The 14935-nt window shown below is 38.9% G+C and overlaps 1 protein-coding gene across 1 annotated transcript; it reads right to left on the reverse strand.

Annotated features, from left to right (window-relative positions):
- Positions 1-1463: 1463 nt before the first annotated feature.
- Positions 1464-14935, reverse strand: LOC308085957 (uncharacterized protein; the record flags this gene model as incomplete). Its single annotated transcript, XM_080429272.1, has 14 exons — positions 1464-1567; positions 6564-6644; positions 7296-7393; positions 7497-7512; positions 7707-7757; positions 8005-8102; positions 8205-8220; positions 8393-8509; positions 8707-8973; positions 9917-10195; positions 10511-10789; positions 11385-11513; positions 11716-11775; positions 14905-14935. 14 exons carry the CDS (start codon positions 14933-14935, stop codon positions 1464-1466), a joined length of 1626 nt encoding a protein of 541 aa, XP_080285398.1.

Here is a 14935-nt window from a genome sequence, read left to right on the forward strand (position 1 = left end):
CAGGCAGACCTGTATCCCGAGAGAAGACAGACTATGCACCCACTGCACACAAAATGAAGTGGAAACCGAGCTACACTTCCTAACCGTCTGTCCATTGTACCAAGACATCAGAGACACATACTTCCCACAGATTACAACCACACACAGAGATTTTGAAAACATGACCAATGACAAAAAACTCCCATACCTGCTGGGCGAAGTACAACAATGTGCAAACACAGCAGCAAGATTCGTGAGTTGCTGTGATAGGAAAAGGATATCAAACGGAACACAACCACCCTAAAGACTAATCATTGTGTATATTCCGGCACTATACCTGCACCCAGTGATCTTGGTACATAGAAATTGACCTATCGAAGATTCTGACGTTCAAATGTACATATTTTTTGTTTTGATTGTATTGCTGTATTGTTGTATTATGCTTTCTGCTTTGGCAATGTAAACGTATGTTTTCTCATGCCAATAAAGCCCTTTGAATTGAATTGAATTGTGTGTGTGTGTGTGTGTGTGTGTGTGTGCGTGTGCGTGTGCGTGTGCGTGTGCGTGTGCGTGTGCGTGTGCGTGTGCGTGCGCGTGCGTGTGCGTGTGCGTGTTTATGCAACTTCTTCTTTATACATTCTGCACTGCTCTTCCTTCCTCGTTTTGGAAGAGGAGAAATCAGAGATGACAATTGATGAGTAATGCAGCGGAGGAAGCTAATAGTCCAGGCATTTTATGCAAAAATGGGGGTCAAACTCACACTAATTGCAACAAAAACAAATCCAACTGATTGTGTATCCTCAATATGTCCTGAATGAAAGACAACATGTTTTAAGGATGTGTATGAAGGGAATGTTTTGAAAATGGCCAAAGTATGATCCTCCCAAAAATGCTTTTTTGCCCTTTCTGCTAGATTTGACCATGCTGTACTTTTTACGTCAGAGGTCAAGAAGTTAGAATCTCAAGAAGGGGAGGTGTACCACATTGCCTGAGTCATTATTAGGAAATGAGCCCATATAATGGGCCTGCTCAGTCATCATAATTGTTACAAATCAGTGTATAAGTTAACATGAGTTTAATATAGAAGGTTGGATGAAGTAAGAGAACAGAATAATAACCATGGGATAGGAATAGATCAGTCAGTGGTTCTCAACCTTTTTTTTAGCTCTGGACCACATATGAGCATATGATATTTCAAGCAATCTTCAAGGCAAGGGTAACCCCACCCCACCTTTTAATTTCAAGGGTTTCCCCCCACACCATGCCTATATTATTGAAAATATGTTCTTAAATTTGATGGACCTATGATGAAATAGTATTGAAACATATTTTAATACATTTAACAAAGATACTATTTATTGATTTACATTTTAAAACATGTTCTCATGGACCACCTGTAATTATGCCCTGGAACACTAGTAGTTCATGGTCCATTAGTTGAGAAACAGTGTTATAAATCATTATGAATATTGTGGAGTCTCGCCTCAATACCCCCGATCAGGGCCAACCAGCACAGTGACGACAGAGTTCAGCACCTCGGACAGCGCCACTGCCCAGGGCGTGTCATCAGAGGGAGGTACGTCCCCATCTGATTCTCATTCAGAATCAGAATCAGAATCAATCTTTATTGTCACATCACATTACAAGTAAGGTGGGTGAAATTCTTAGTTGTGCAGGCTCATCATTGCAGTTAAAAGATAGATAGAAAGTCCTCTCATAAAAAGAGAGAGGAGAGGCAAAAGTGCATAATATCTGCATAATACAATTAATGTGACTAAAGTGCATAATAAATAAGAGTCATGAATGTACGTATGTAAATGGAGTCCCTTTAAAACACATTCCAGATCAGTCTGTGCAGTGTCACCAGACGTAGCTCTTGTTCAGCAGTCTAAGACTCTAATTGCTGCTAGATAAAAACTGTTCAAGAGTCTTGTGTTCAAGAAGAGTCATTCAATTTGATGTGATGACACCTGTGCACTGACTAACAAGCTGGAGACAACTGCGCTGAATTGGTTCTGATCAGACTGTTTGACTCTTAAGCTCATCGCGGTAAGCGAATACTATTCCTTATTCTTTTCTCTTCATGTATCCAAGCATGCTAACTGATATACTGATTGTTAACATTTAGTGGTGGACAGTAACGGAGTAAATGTACTTGAGTACTGTACTTGAGTACAGATTCTGAGGATCTGTACTTTACTTGAGTATTATTTTTTTATACGTATTACTCTTACTTGAGTAAATTTTCAAGACAAATATTTTACTTTTACTCGAGTATATTTCTAGGAAGACTATAAAGTACTGAGTACTTTTAAGCCCACTCCACACCCACAACAATGTTTCGCCATGCAACTCCTTGCAACATGCAACTACTTGCAACTACTTGCAACCATTAAACCCAATGGCAGTTGCAAGGAGTTGCATCGGTGTGGTTGACCTTAAAACATTTTTGTTGTAAGGATTTGCAACTAGTTGCATTGGTGCGGTTTGGCCTCTAAAATGCAATTGGCCTAACTTCTGCTCTCACACTAGCCGTGTTTCTGGCTTCCCCCTCCGCTCGCCTCTTTGTTACATCTTGTATGGGTGTATAGGAGTAAAAGTATTTAGTTCTGGTTCCTCAGTCATTTCTATGTTTTTATAGGTGTTTCTGAAGGCTTTGTAGGCTATAACGTCTTCAAGCAAGCACATCAGTGCATGCAGTGCAGGTGGTTTATGAGAGTTACAGTACTTCTCTGAAACAAGAGTTACAAGATCCTATAAATTCATTGTGAAAACATTACAGCAATTCATTGATATCAAAATTAAGAAATGTACTTCTACTTTTACTTTTACTTGTACTTTAAGTATTTTTCAAAGCAAGTACTTTGGAATACTTAAGTATATTTAAAAGCAATTACTTTTTTACTCTTACTTGAGTAACATTTTGACTGAGCTACTTTTACTTATAGTGGAGTTAATTTGACAAAGGAGTATCTGTACTCTTACTCAAGTACTGGGGTCGAGTACTTCGTCCACCTCTGTACCTACGTAACTGGTTTCTTATTTCCCCACTCTCTAACAGTTCCTTGTTTATGTTTATGTCCGGATGGTTACAGTGATCAGTGGTTCTCAAACGCTTTCATGTCAAGGACCCCAATCAGTACAAAGCTTTCACACACCTGGATTAAAAGTCCAAGAGCAGGAGCGTAGTTGAAACGGAGAACATCTGCAATAAAATATTACCCGCACACTGCCACTTGAACAATACATGAAGGATATTTATTAAGCAACATTTCGGTCACTACAGAGCAAAACGCGAAGGAAAATACAATCCTGGATATCGAGGCTACTGCAGGCATGACTCAAACAAACATGTTGAGTTACTACTGTATATACACCATTGGGTCAGGATCAACCAATCAGGGTTGAGCATGAGCATACTGGCAGAGAGGTACAGCTTGTTGTGATAATCAGTGGTCAATGAGTGACAATGACAATCATTCAATATGACACAAGCTCCTCAAGAATAGGGCATAGCAGTGGCGGCCATTTTCTGGTTCCACTTCAAAATACTCAATGCATTTTTCCCATTGACATTTCCAAAAATATTTATATCAATTCATTTAAGCCTAGAATCAAGCCATCCAGGGTCCTGGTGAATCATGACCATTAAACATTTTTTTCTGTGATTTAAAAAAAATATATATTTAATTATATGATATACTATATTTAATAAATACCCTTTGTTTTGCCGTTTTCAAAAAAAATAATTCACAGAATCAAACGTTTTATGGTCATGATTCACCAGGACCCTGGATGGCTTGATTCTAGGCTTAAATGAATTGATATAAATATTTTTGGAAATGTCAATGGGAAAAATGCATTGAGTATTTTGAAGTGGAACCAGAAAATGGCCACCACTGCTATGCCCTATACTCACACATCATTGAGTGAGAACACAGAATTACAATGAAACAAAGAAATACAAAAATATATATGAATTTACATAAATCATTTACAAGGAAGACAACAATAAAATGACAAATTTAAGAGACATACAATAACTAAGTCCAATTCTTGTGTGGAGAAATACAGAGCAAATACCATGAATGCAAAAACAAAAGAGGCGTGTGCAGGGCAGGAGGGCAAGATAATGTCCTATGAGGCATCAGGAAGTCTTGTCAGGTTATTAACCCATTTCGACCTGAGGCCGATTCTAAAAACTCCTTCTAAATCCTGACATAGGTTTTCTGAAAAACTTCAAATATTTATTAAAAAAATTACAAAAAAAATATGTTGCTATATACTGTACATAGCAGACGGGGTTCCCGTCCTAGTTACAAATATGGGTTCCCGCCCAAAATGGGTTAAGGTAAGTTACTATGGGGTTCCAGTAAGACATAAATCTCCCTGGGAACTTGGGGGAGAGTGGATATTCCCAATCTAGGAGGATTCTCCTCTGTACCAGTATGATAAAAAGGCGATACCATTCTGGACCATTTTGTCAGATCTTTAGGGGGTACCCCAAAAATTGCTACTTCAAGACAAGGTTGCAAGTTTATATTGAACATTTCCGATAGAGATGTGAAAATGACAGTCCAGTAATTCTTTAATCAAGGGCATGAGTTAGGTTTGCCGAAGATGCGTGGCATCTGTCACAAATATTATCAACACTGGCATACATTCTAGATAGTTTGGCTTTACAGTAATGGGAACGATGTAAACTACTTTAAATTGCATTAAACCTAATCTGGCACATGAGGTTCTTCCATTTACTTGAGCTAAAGCTCGATTCCATGTCACGTTTTCCCCTAGTTCCCCTTCCCAGCCTGACTTGATCCTTGCAGGAAAAAACAGGTGGTTGTCGCATACATAAACTGTAAAAAAGAATGGACAAAGTGACACCATTGCTTTCTACAGACCCGTTTTGGAGCCTGTTTTTCAGTGATTTCAAATCCGCCATCTTTCTATATCCGGTCCGAAATGCTACCAGAAACGACTGCTATTGGCTGCAACCGCAACGAGGGCGGGTCTTCACTCGGTATAACCAGTAGAAACCCTAGAAACATACCCTACTTTATCATTCATCTTAAAATGAATGGGACCATAACATACTAAATGCCTACTGTATCATGATGATTTAAAAAAGACTGAAAGATTGAAAACATAAAGTGTTTATGAAAAGGTTTACTACGGTAATAAAATCAAGTGTACAGTTCACCCAAAACCTCATTGACTTGTATTGAGATTATAATGTATTGCGACCGGTAGAAGGTGAAATAGCAACATCTCTTTTTGAAGTCACAGTCTGAATTTTCAATACAAACTGTGAATTATTGGTGAAGATCCATTAGATTTTATCCACATGTGTTGTGTTCGGTTTTCAGGATCTGAAACAAAGTTACAGAATACATTTAAAACACAACGCTTTTTTTAAAATAAATTTAGTGTAGCCAATAATTGGTTACCCCCTCCCCAATTTAGTCGTTATGTGCCAATTGATTCCTCCCCATGATTTCTGTGTTGTCACTGCTGTTGTATCCTACTGACTCACCTGCCAGTGAGGAGCCCCCACCGGGAGGTCATAGAACCTTCGTCCGACCCCTTCCACCTAACCCTCCCCGCCTGGCTTTCCTCCCCCGAACACGGACCAATTGTGTTCGCATAGATGCCCAACAAAGCCGGATGCACCATGGTGGATTCCAGTGGTGGAAAAAGTACTCAAATTCTTTACTTAAGTAAAAGTACCAATACTGCAATATAAAAATACTCTGTTACAAGTAAAAATCCAAAATTAAAAATTTACTTGAGTAAAAGTACAAAAGTATCGGCATCAAAACGTACTTAAAGTACCAAAAGTAAAAGTACAAAATATTTGAAAATAGCAGATCTACAAGCTCACAACGCGTCGCGCTGCGACGCGTTGTGAGCTTGTAGATCTGCTATTTTCAAATAGCCTATGTATAAAATAGGGCTAAAGTGGTTAATGTATGTTTCATTATATCATAGTTTATATCTGAAAAGTAACTAGTAACTAAAGTTTTCAAATAATTGTAGTGGAGTAAAAGTACAATATTTGCCTCTGAGATGTAGTGGAGTAGAAGTAAAAGTATTGGAAATTGGAAATACTCAAGTAAAGTACAAATACCTCAAAATTATACTTAAGTACAGTACTTAAGTAAGTGTACTTAGTTACTTTCCACCACTGATGGATTCGAACCCACAACCTCTGTGGTGGTGGGCTAACAAATCAAGCTGTTCATCTGAATCTGAAAAAACTGCAACTCCTAATTCCATAATCATAAATGAAATTAGATTGGATCTATAAAAAGTATATACTGTACCATTTTTCTAGTCGTCAAGTTGGTTGATTACGCCATAGAAGCTTGTGTTGCCTATAAAGATAAACAAGAAAGCATTACATTGTGCTAATTTTTCTTATTTCAAACATTCAATTTAGTTAATTACTCTGCTAATTAGGAAAAATTAACACAAAGAAACTGACACATTTTAAGATGATTCCAAAAAGGACTTTCATTGTTTAATTAATGAAGATTTGTTCATTCAAAATCAATTTAGATTGAGATTAGAACCAGTTGTCAGACCGTGCTGCAGTGGGCAGTATGTGTCATCAGGAGCCCCACTTTGATTGGTCTTCAGGTCTGCAGCTGAGCCCTGATTGGTTCCTTGAGATGAAAGGGGTCTGTAATTAAAAAGAGATGTATTTAACAGAAATTAAGTATAAAACATGATGGAATCTACTACTGTCATGTTGATGAATAGACAGAGATCAATACTGTACTTACATGACATAATCTGGATCTGTAAACAAATAAAACAAATAAGTTGTACGATAAATATTTGGGTTTTAGGCCATTTCTCCTTCATGAGACAGCTAAGGTGGTGACACCTTGTTCACACAAAGCAAGTGATACATCTGAACATGAAAAAATACATTCCACATTTTTATATGCCATTATAAAAAACGAATGAAATTAGATTAAAATCCATAAAAACAATAAAAAAGTATATACAATACCATTCTCATAGTCATCAGGTTGGTTGATTACGCCATAGACACTTGTGTTGCCTAAAGTAAGAAAAAATAGAATGAATATGGTGCTTATTTTCATTATTTAAAACATAGTTTTAATTAAGCTAATTATTCTGCTAATTAGGAACAATTAACAAAACAATGACAGACTTCAATGTACTTGTAAAAGGGACATTCATTGTTTAATGAATGAAGAATTATTTTAATTCAACATTATAAATTCATTTAGATTGAAATAAGAACCAGTTGACCTCGTCAGAACATGATTGGTTCAAAGACTGACCGTGCTGCAGTGGGCAGTATGTGTCATCAGGAGCCCCACTTTGATTGGTCTTCAGGTCTGCAGCTGAGCCCTGATTGGTTCCTTGAGACGAAAGGGGTCTGTAATTAAAAAGAGATGTATTTAACAGAAATGAAGTATAAAACATGATGGAATCTACTACTGTCATGTTCATGAATAGACAGAGATCAATACTGTACTTACATGTAATAATCTGGATCTGTAAACAAATAAAACAAATAAGTTGTACCATAAATATTTGGGTTTTAGGCCATTTCTCCTTCATGAGACAGCTAAGGTGGTGACACCTTGTTCACACAAAGTAAGTGATACATCTGAACATGAAAAAATACATTCCACATTTTTATATGCCATTATAAATCCATAAAAACAATAAAAAAGTATATACAATACCATTCTCATAGTCATCAGGTTGGTTGATTACGCCACAGACACTTGTGTTGCCTAAAGTAAAAAAAAATAGAATGAATATGGTGCTTATTTTCATTATTTACAACATAGTTTTAATTAAGCTAATTATTCTGCTAATTAGGAACAATTAACAAAACAATGACAGACTTCAATGTACTTGTAAAAGGGACATTCATTGTTTAATTAATGAAGAATTATTTTAATTCAACATTATAAATTAATTTAGATTGAAATAAGAACCAGTTGACCTCGTCAGAACATGATTGGTTCAAAGACTGACCGTGCTGCAGTGGGCAGTATGTGTCATCAGGAGCCCCACTTTGATTGGTATTCTGGTCTGCAGCTGAGCCCTGATTGGTTCCCTGAGACTGAAGAGTTCTGTAATTAAAAGAGACGTATTAAACAGAAATGAAGTATAAAACATGATGGAATCTACTGCTGTCATGTTGATGAATAGACAAAGATCAATACTGTACTCACATGACATGACCTGGATCTGTAAATAAAATAAATAAATAAAAAAAAAGGTTTCACCATAATATACCATAATATAGTATATATTATATTTAAACGTTTATATTGCTATACCATGGTACTCAGTGTCTTTTATGGAGAGTTGCTCAGTGATGGTAATCTAGATGTAATCCATCTAAAGTAGAAGTACTCACCTTTGGATGTTCTGGATCGACACACCAGAACCAGAACGATGGTCAGTAGAATCACAACAAGAAGTCCCACAATCATTCCCACCACATACGGAGAACTGTGTTCCCAAGATCCAGATACTGTCAGCAAAGACATGTTATAAAGCATTGACTGAAGAAATACTGACATACATACTGTACAATGTAGATACAAGCCAACGCCCTATTCTAGACGGCTTAGCCTTCAGCCACACTGTAAAAACATTTACAAAAACGTTTTAGGCCACTGTATTCTTTTAATGTTATTTTTCTATAACAAAGCTAATTAGAATACTCACCAAATGTGTCCATGGTGAGTGCATCACTGTATTCAGTGTAGTAAACTGGTTGTCCTCTCTCTCCTCTGCACCAATAGACTCCATCTTCTGACACACTGATTGATCCAGTAGAGTATTGAGCACCATCTTGCATGATCAGTGAGTCTGTGTTGTTTTGGTACCAGTAGTATTTCCATCCAGATGAGCCGTCCACAGAGCAGGTCAGTGAAACACTCCCCCCTACAGGTATGCTCTGTTGGTCAGCTTTCAGAATGGCCTTTGGCGTATCTGTTGATCACATTAAGAAGAAGAAAATATTTTCGGGCAAATTAATTGTTCGAAAGCGACACCCCACTCCCCGGTGTGTATAGAGCACGGAGTCACGGACACACATCTGTGTCAGAAGGGTTGTAGTCAACGCATGCCGAGGCGTCAGACGTGTACATTTCCCATGTTGTCTTGCGGGTTGTGGCAGTGGTTGGTTTGACTTACGTTGGAGTGGTTGGCTCACTGAAAGAAAACTACAAGTGAAATGGCTGCCAAGGCGCTTCTTTACTATTGGTTCACCATAGAAGCGTTGTGTCAAAACACCGCAACCTGATGCTCCATCCCCTTGCTCGCTTAGAATGGAAGTGAATGAGATGCTGACGCTTCTATGTGTGGCCATGCTTTAACCACTTAAACCCTCTAGACCAGGGGTCTTCAACGTTTTTCATGCCAAGGAGGACCCCTTAGCTGAGAGGGAGATGAAGCAGGGACCCCCACTACATGTTGTATAAAACTGTGTTGCAGATTAAAGTGTTTCATAGATAGCTTCATAGACTTGTTTGACAGCACTAATGTTGTTTGTTTGCACATTATCTTTTCTATGAATATGTTGGATTCATTTACATTTTCAGACATTTAACCACTGAAACCCCAGTAAACTTGACCTTTGTCTCTGTACTTGGTCTGGTCCTTTTTCCCTCTACACCAAAACTCTTCACGAGTTCCTATCACACAAAGATTTGGCGGCCCCCCTGTAGTAACTCCAACCCCCTGCTTAAGACCCATGCTCGACTAAGTAAACTGGACCTGAGTTGTCTCTGTACTTGGACCACTTTTTTCTGTCAACGGCAAATCTCCTTGGCAAAAATAGCCGATCTACAAGCTCATGTTGTAAGCTTCTATATGTCAATTTTTGGGGTTCAAGTCTTTGAATGGAAGCAATTGTGTGAAGAACATACCGTACCTTTAAAAGACACAGTGATGGTTTCGCTGAACTTGGACACTTGCTGGTCTTGCTTGCGTCGACCTCTACACTTGTACTGACCACTGGGAAACTTCACTGAAGGACTTATTATGTATTCATGTTCTTCCCTGTCAGTCTTGATAAAGTTATCATTCCTCGACCATGAGTACTTCCAGTCAGAGACCCGTCCTTCCTGTATCGTACACTTCAGAATAAGAGTCTCTCCAGTGAAAATCTCAGGCCAGTCAGGGTGTCTGCTGAGAACAGACGCAGGCGCCTCTGAAGAAGTAACACACACACACACACACACACACACACACACACACACACACACACACACACACACACACACACACACACACACACACACACACACACACACACACACACACACACACACACACACACACACACACACACACACACGTTAATTATGCAACTGAAAGCTGAAATTGCATAATATGTAAATTACCATGAAATGTGTACAATATTGTCTCAGGTGTGAATTTAGGAAGCTGCTTCAAGATTTTGATTGTTAGTTGTTTCATAGGTATCAAACTAACTATTGTATATATTTTATATATTACACATCACCTGTGACTGTGATAGAAACTGGGCTGCTATGTGTGTAGTACGGTGGGGTTCCTCTCCCTCCTCGACACCAGTAGCGTCCACTCTCTGAGACATTGGTGGGCCAGAATGTGTGGGTTGAGAGGGTCTTCGCCACTGGTTCAGAGTTGATGTTGTCTTTGTACCAGTACATCATCCATTGATCTCTAGTTCTACTGTCTACCACAGTACAGGTGAGGGTCACACGGTTTGATGTCCAGACGACACGTGCTCTGTCTGCATTCAGCGTGGTCCTTGGTTTAGCTGTTGTTTAGGACAAAGAAATGTAATAGAGCTGTGTAACTATTCAGCCTCAGTATTTCTCCAAACTGCTACAGTTGACAACAACAATTGTCAAATTCTCAATGGATGGAAAGTATATATTGAGACAGAAACTGCTGAGGAAAGGTCACATAAATAGAAAATAAAATGACTCAGTAATGTGATCATGTTCATTGGGGTTGTTCATCATGAAATTATTTTCAAATAGGTAGTTCTTGAATGTAAGAACTCTTTCCACCCTTATTTACAACACATTCTGGCAATCAATGAAATAAATGAAAGATTAACTTTTATTAATGTGTAGATGTATAATCATAACCTAACATTGTTGCAAAGAGCTTAGATTAATGGGAATGAATGCATATGTAGCTTAACCCCTGATCTTAAACATAATGTCAGTGATGACAAAGTATGATGATACTGTATGTCTTACCTGATACATTCAAAGTGACATCATTGCTTTGTTTTCTATCCTTTGAATCTGTTTTATTAACACCAGTACACTGGTATTCGCTTTGGTCTGACACTGCCTGAACTTCAAATGTGTTTTTATCAGAGTATCTGACAAGTTCAACACCATCTTTGTTAAGGATGTACGCCCAGTCAGTCTCCTGTCCTACTGTAACGTCACATGTGAACCTAACAGTTTCTCCAGTAAACATCCGGGGCCAGTTGGATTCCTGGGTCAGAACAGCTTCTGGTCTCTCTACACAAACACATAGAACACAAACACACAAGTAGAATCAAATCAAATGCTACAAACAGCCTTGTCTGTCACTAAACCACAGTAACAAGCACAATGTGACTTAATAGACATAATAGACATAATAGAAAGCTGACAGAAATATGTCATAATTGAGACGATGAGGAAAATGTATGTGCCAGGTGGAAATGTAATCAATCTTTACCTTGACTTTCTCCATAGAAGAAGAATTGACTGTGACCATAGGAGAGGCAGCTACTCAGCACTGAAAGACATTTGATGAGACAATATCAAGCTAAACATAAATATCTCCAATTTAATTATAACTTAACACAACACCAACATAGACAGTTACAGTTGAGTTAATCTCTCAAGAACAGATTCAGAGCTGCGCTTGAATCTGTCGGGAGCCCCGTTGAGAACCTATGTACATTGGCTACAAGTGGGCGGGCCTTCAGATCAGGAAGCAGGTCGCGCTTTACCCAATCAAATGTAGTGGGCAGGATTTACATCTGTGCGCTCGCTTCCCACTGGAAACAAACCGAAACTCATTTAACAATAGCGTCCTCGAAGCCGACAAAACCACGGAAAGTTAGTAACATTTTAACTTGCTCTTTATCATAGAAACAAGTGGGCTTATAACCAAAACGATCCATGTTCTTTGGGAGAAATGGTGTTAGTGTTCCGTGGAGAAATATTGTTTGTGGGAATGAAAACATAGGCGCACCACCGGAAGTGTGTGTGTGTGTGTGTGTGTGTGTGTGTGTGTGTGTGTGTGTGTGTGTGTGTGTGTGTGCGTGTGTGCGTGTGTGCGTGTGTGCGTGCGTGCGTGCGTGCGTGCGTGCGTGCGTGCGTGCGTGCGTGCGTGCGTGCGTGCGTGCGTGCGTGCGCGTGCGTGCGTGCGTGCGTGCGTGCGTGCGTGCGTGCGTGTGTGTGTGTGTGTGTGTGTGTGCATGTGTGCATAGACAGTTACAGTTGACTGGGTGAGTGTGCGCTGTTGAACATCTGGAAATGTATTAGAACGTAATTTATGTTGAACAGCTCACTTTAGGATATAGGCTTTAAATTATGTTATCACTTGATTTGCCTAAAGAAAGAATATGATATTGACTGGTTGAAATGACTGCTGAGATGCACTCGAAGGCTTGCAGCAGGCAGAGGCCTGCATTTCCTTTATGTGCATTTCCTGTATGTGAGCTGCACTCACTGCGTACGTGACATACAGCCTGCATCTATGGCTGATCAGTGAGGTCAAAGAGTACCCAAGATTTGATAGTTTTAAGCAAATGTTACATGCAAGTGTAAATCATCTGATGTTATTAATGATTTAATTTAATCATATATAATTGCTGATAATATGCAGTATAATTGCAATTACTGAATTATGCTCAGGTATAAGACACATTTTGGGGGACATTTAACCCCTCAGTATGCCCATATATGGCCATGCTGATAATGTCGTGCAAGGTGCAGCGTTTTTTGTGTGTGTGGGTGGCTGTTGGCAAAGTCACACATACACACACATACAGACACACTGACTTCTGAGAATCACCTATAGCTTCTAAGAATAAGGCATGCACGCCTATGTGCACGCAAATACACACACACTGACTGTCTTAACTTTCGAAAAGTCACCTACGTGCACACCTACGTGCACACACATACACACACTGATGTCTGGAGAGCTACTTTAGACCGTACTACCGTATAAAGGGGCGTTGGGGGCCCTTTTTTGGGGCTTCTTCTCTTGCACCTTGCTCAGATGTTAAGCAGTCATGGCTCCACATGGAGGAAGGTAAAAAACTACTTAAATTAGGAAGGAAAAATATAATAAACAATTAATTAAATCAAAAAGGGTCAATTTCTCTATTTTGAGATTAAACCTATTTAGTGCTACTTTAAGGACATTTTTGGAATTACCAAATTTAGACTGGCCTGTATTTCAGGCTGAATGAGATCTAAATGGAACCTCCTCTTTTTAATCTAAATTCTAAATTAGTTTAGGACAAGCCTAAATTAACGCATTTGTAATCTGACCAGACAGACATGAAACCTTACTAGATTTCATTTCTATTTGTATTTTGTATTTGTATTTTGTATTGTTAAATACACATCTGTAATCCCACTATGAACTGAGCAAATAAAGGGAAGCTTTTAATCTTCCAAAAAGCCTCATTTTCTGAGTTAAGTGTTATAAAGATAAATAGACTAGGGGTTTTGTTTGAAGGACACCACCACGCCCTCGGTGAGTATGAGAATTCCACACTACGGCAACATACATACACATTCAATTCACACCCATACAGGTAGAGATTTGTAACTGATGCAAAGTTTGATGCCAACGTTTGATGCAATGCTGAGCGGAGTAATGTATTGATTCATGTTTTTGGAGTGCAATGTTTGGTATGCAATGAATTGTGAGCATTGAGTTGTTTTGCAATGACAGTGTGCTATGATGATGTGCTGTGGGTTGGCATGGTGGCGTAAAGAGTGATACGGTTTGCATGTGTTGGCTCATTATCCCTATGTGACTAGACTTAAGAGTAACAATAATTCTCTGGGTTGTAGGCATTGGTAAATATACATACAAGTAATACAAATACAAATAATACAAGTAAATATACAGTTTTTACGCTTCTGTGTGTTGCTTGTTTAGAAGGTCCCTGAGCCCGGGGACCTCCTATCTGTAATGAACGCCGCTCCAGTCGTGGTCTGGAACGGTTAATAGTGCGTGCGTGCGTGCGTGCGTGCGTGCGTGCGTGCGTGCGTGCGTGCGTGCGTGCGTGCGTGCGTGCGTGCGTGCGTGCGTGCGTGCGTGCGTGCGTGCGTGCGTGCGTGCGTGCGTGCGCGAGCGCGCGCGTGTGTGGGCTATGTGTGGACAGTGGTTTTAAAAAAAAATTGAAAACCTTTCATAGTGTGACAATAACAAGCTTACAATTGGAGGCTGCACATAACGTTAGTTTCAAGCTTAGTGTTGTAGAATAATGTAAAATGTTTTTAATGTAAAAAACACATAAAAAACTTTTGCAATAATATTCTGATATCTTACAAATATTTGGTAGGTAGCTATAATGTGTTAATTATGGAAAAACAAACAATCAATTGTAGTACTATAACCCTAAACCCTAAACCCTAAACTTTAAAGGGTGTCTCTCTATAGTGGCATTGTCACGGTTTGGTCTGTTATTTTCGTTATGTTTAAATGATAAATATACAGCAAGGCTAAAACCTTGGTCATGATCCTAAGAACCAACAACATTGCCTAAACATTGACTTGCTTTTATTGTATTCGAAATCAGAAACTTATTTTAAGTGCAGCCATGTATTCTGCCATTGAAATGGTTCAAATACTAGTTTAATAGATCTGCTATCCTAATAATAGTGATATACTCACAGAGGAGCACACAGGCCAAGGTGTGACCCAT

The sequence above is a fragment of the Gymnoscopelus braueri genome (assembly GCF_963280865.1).
Source record: "Gymnoscopelus braueri genome assembly, chromosome: 5".
Lineage (NCBI taxonomy): Eukaryota > Metazoa > Chordata > Actinopteri > Myctophiformes > Myctophidae > Gymnoscopelus > Gymnoscopelus braueri.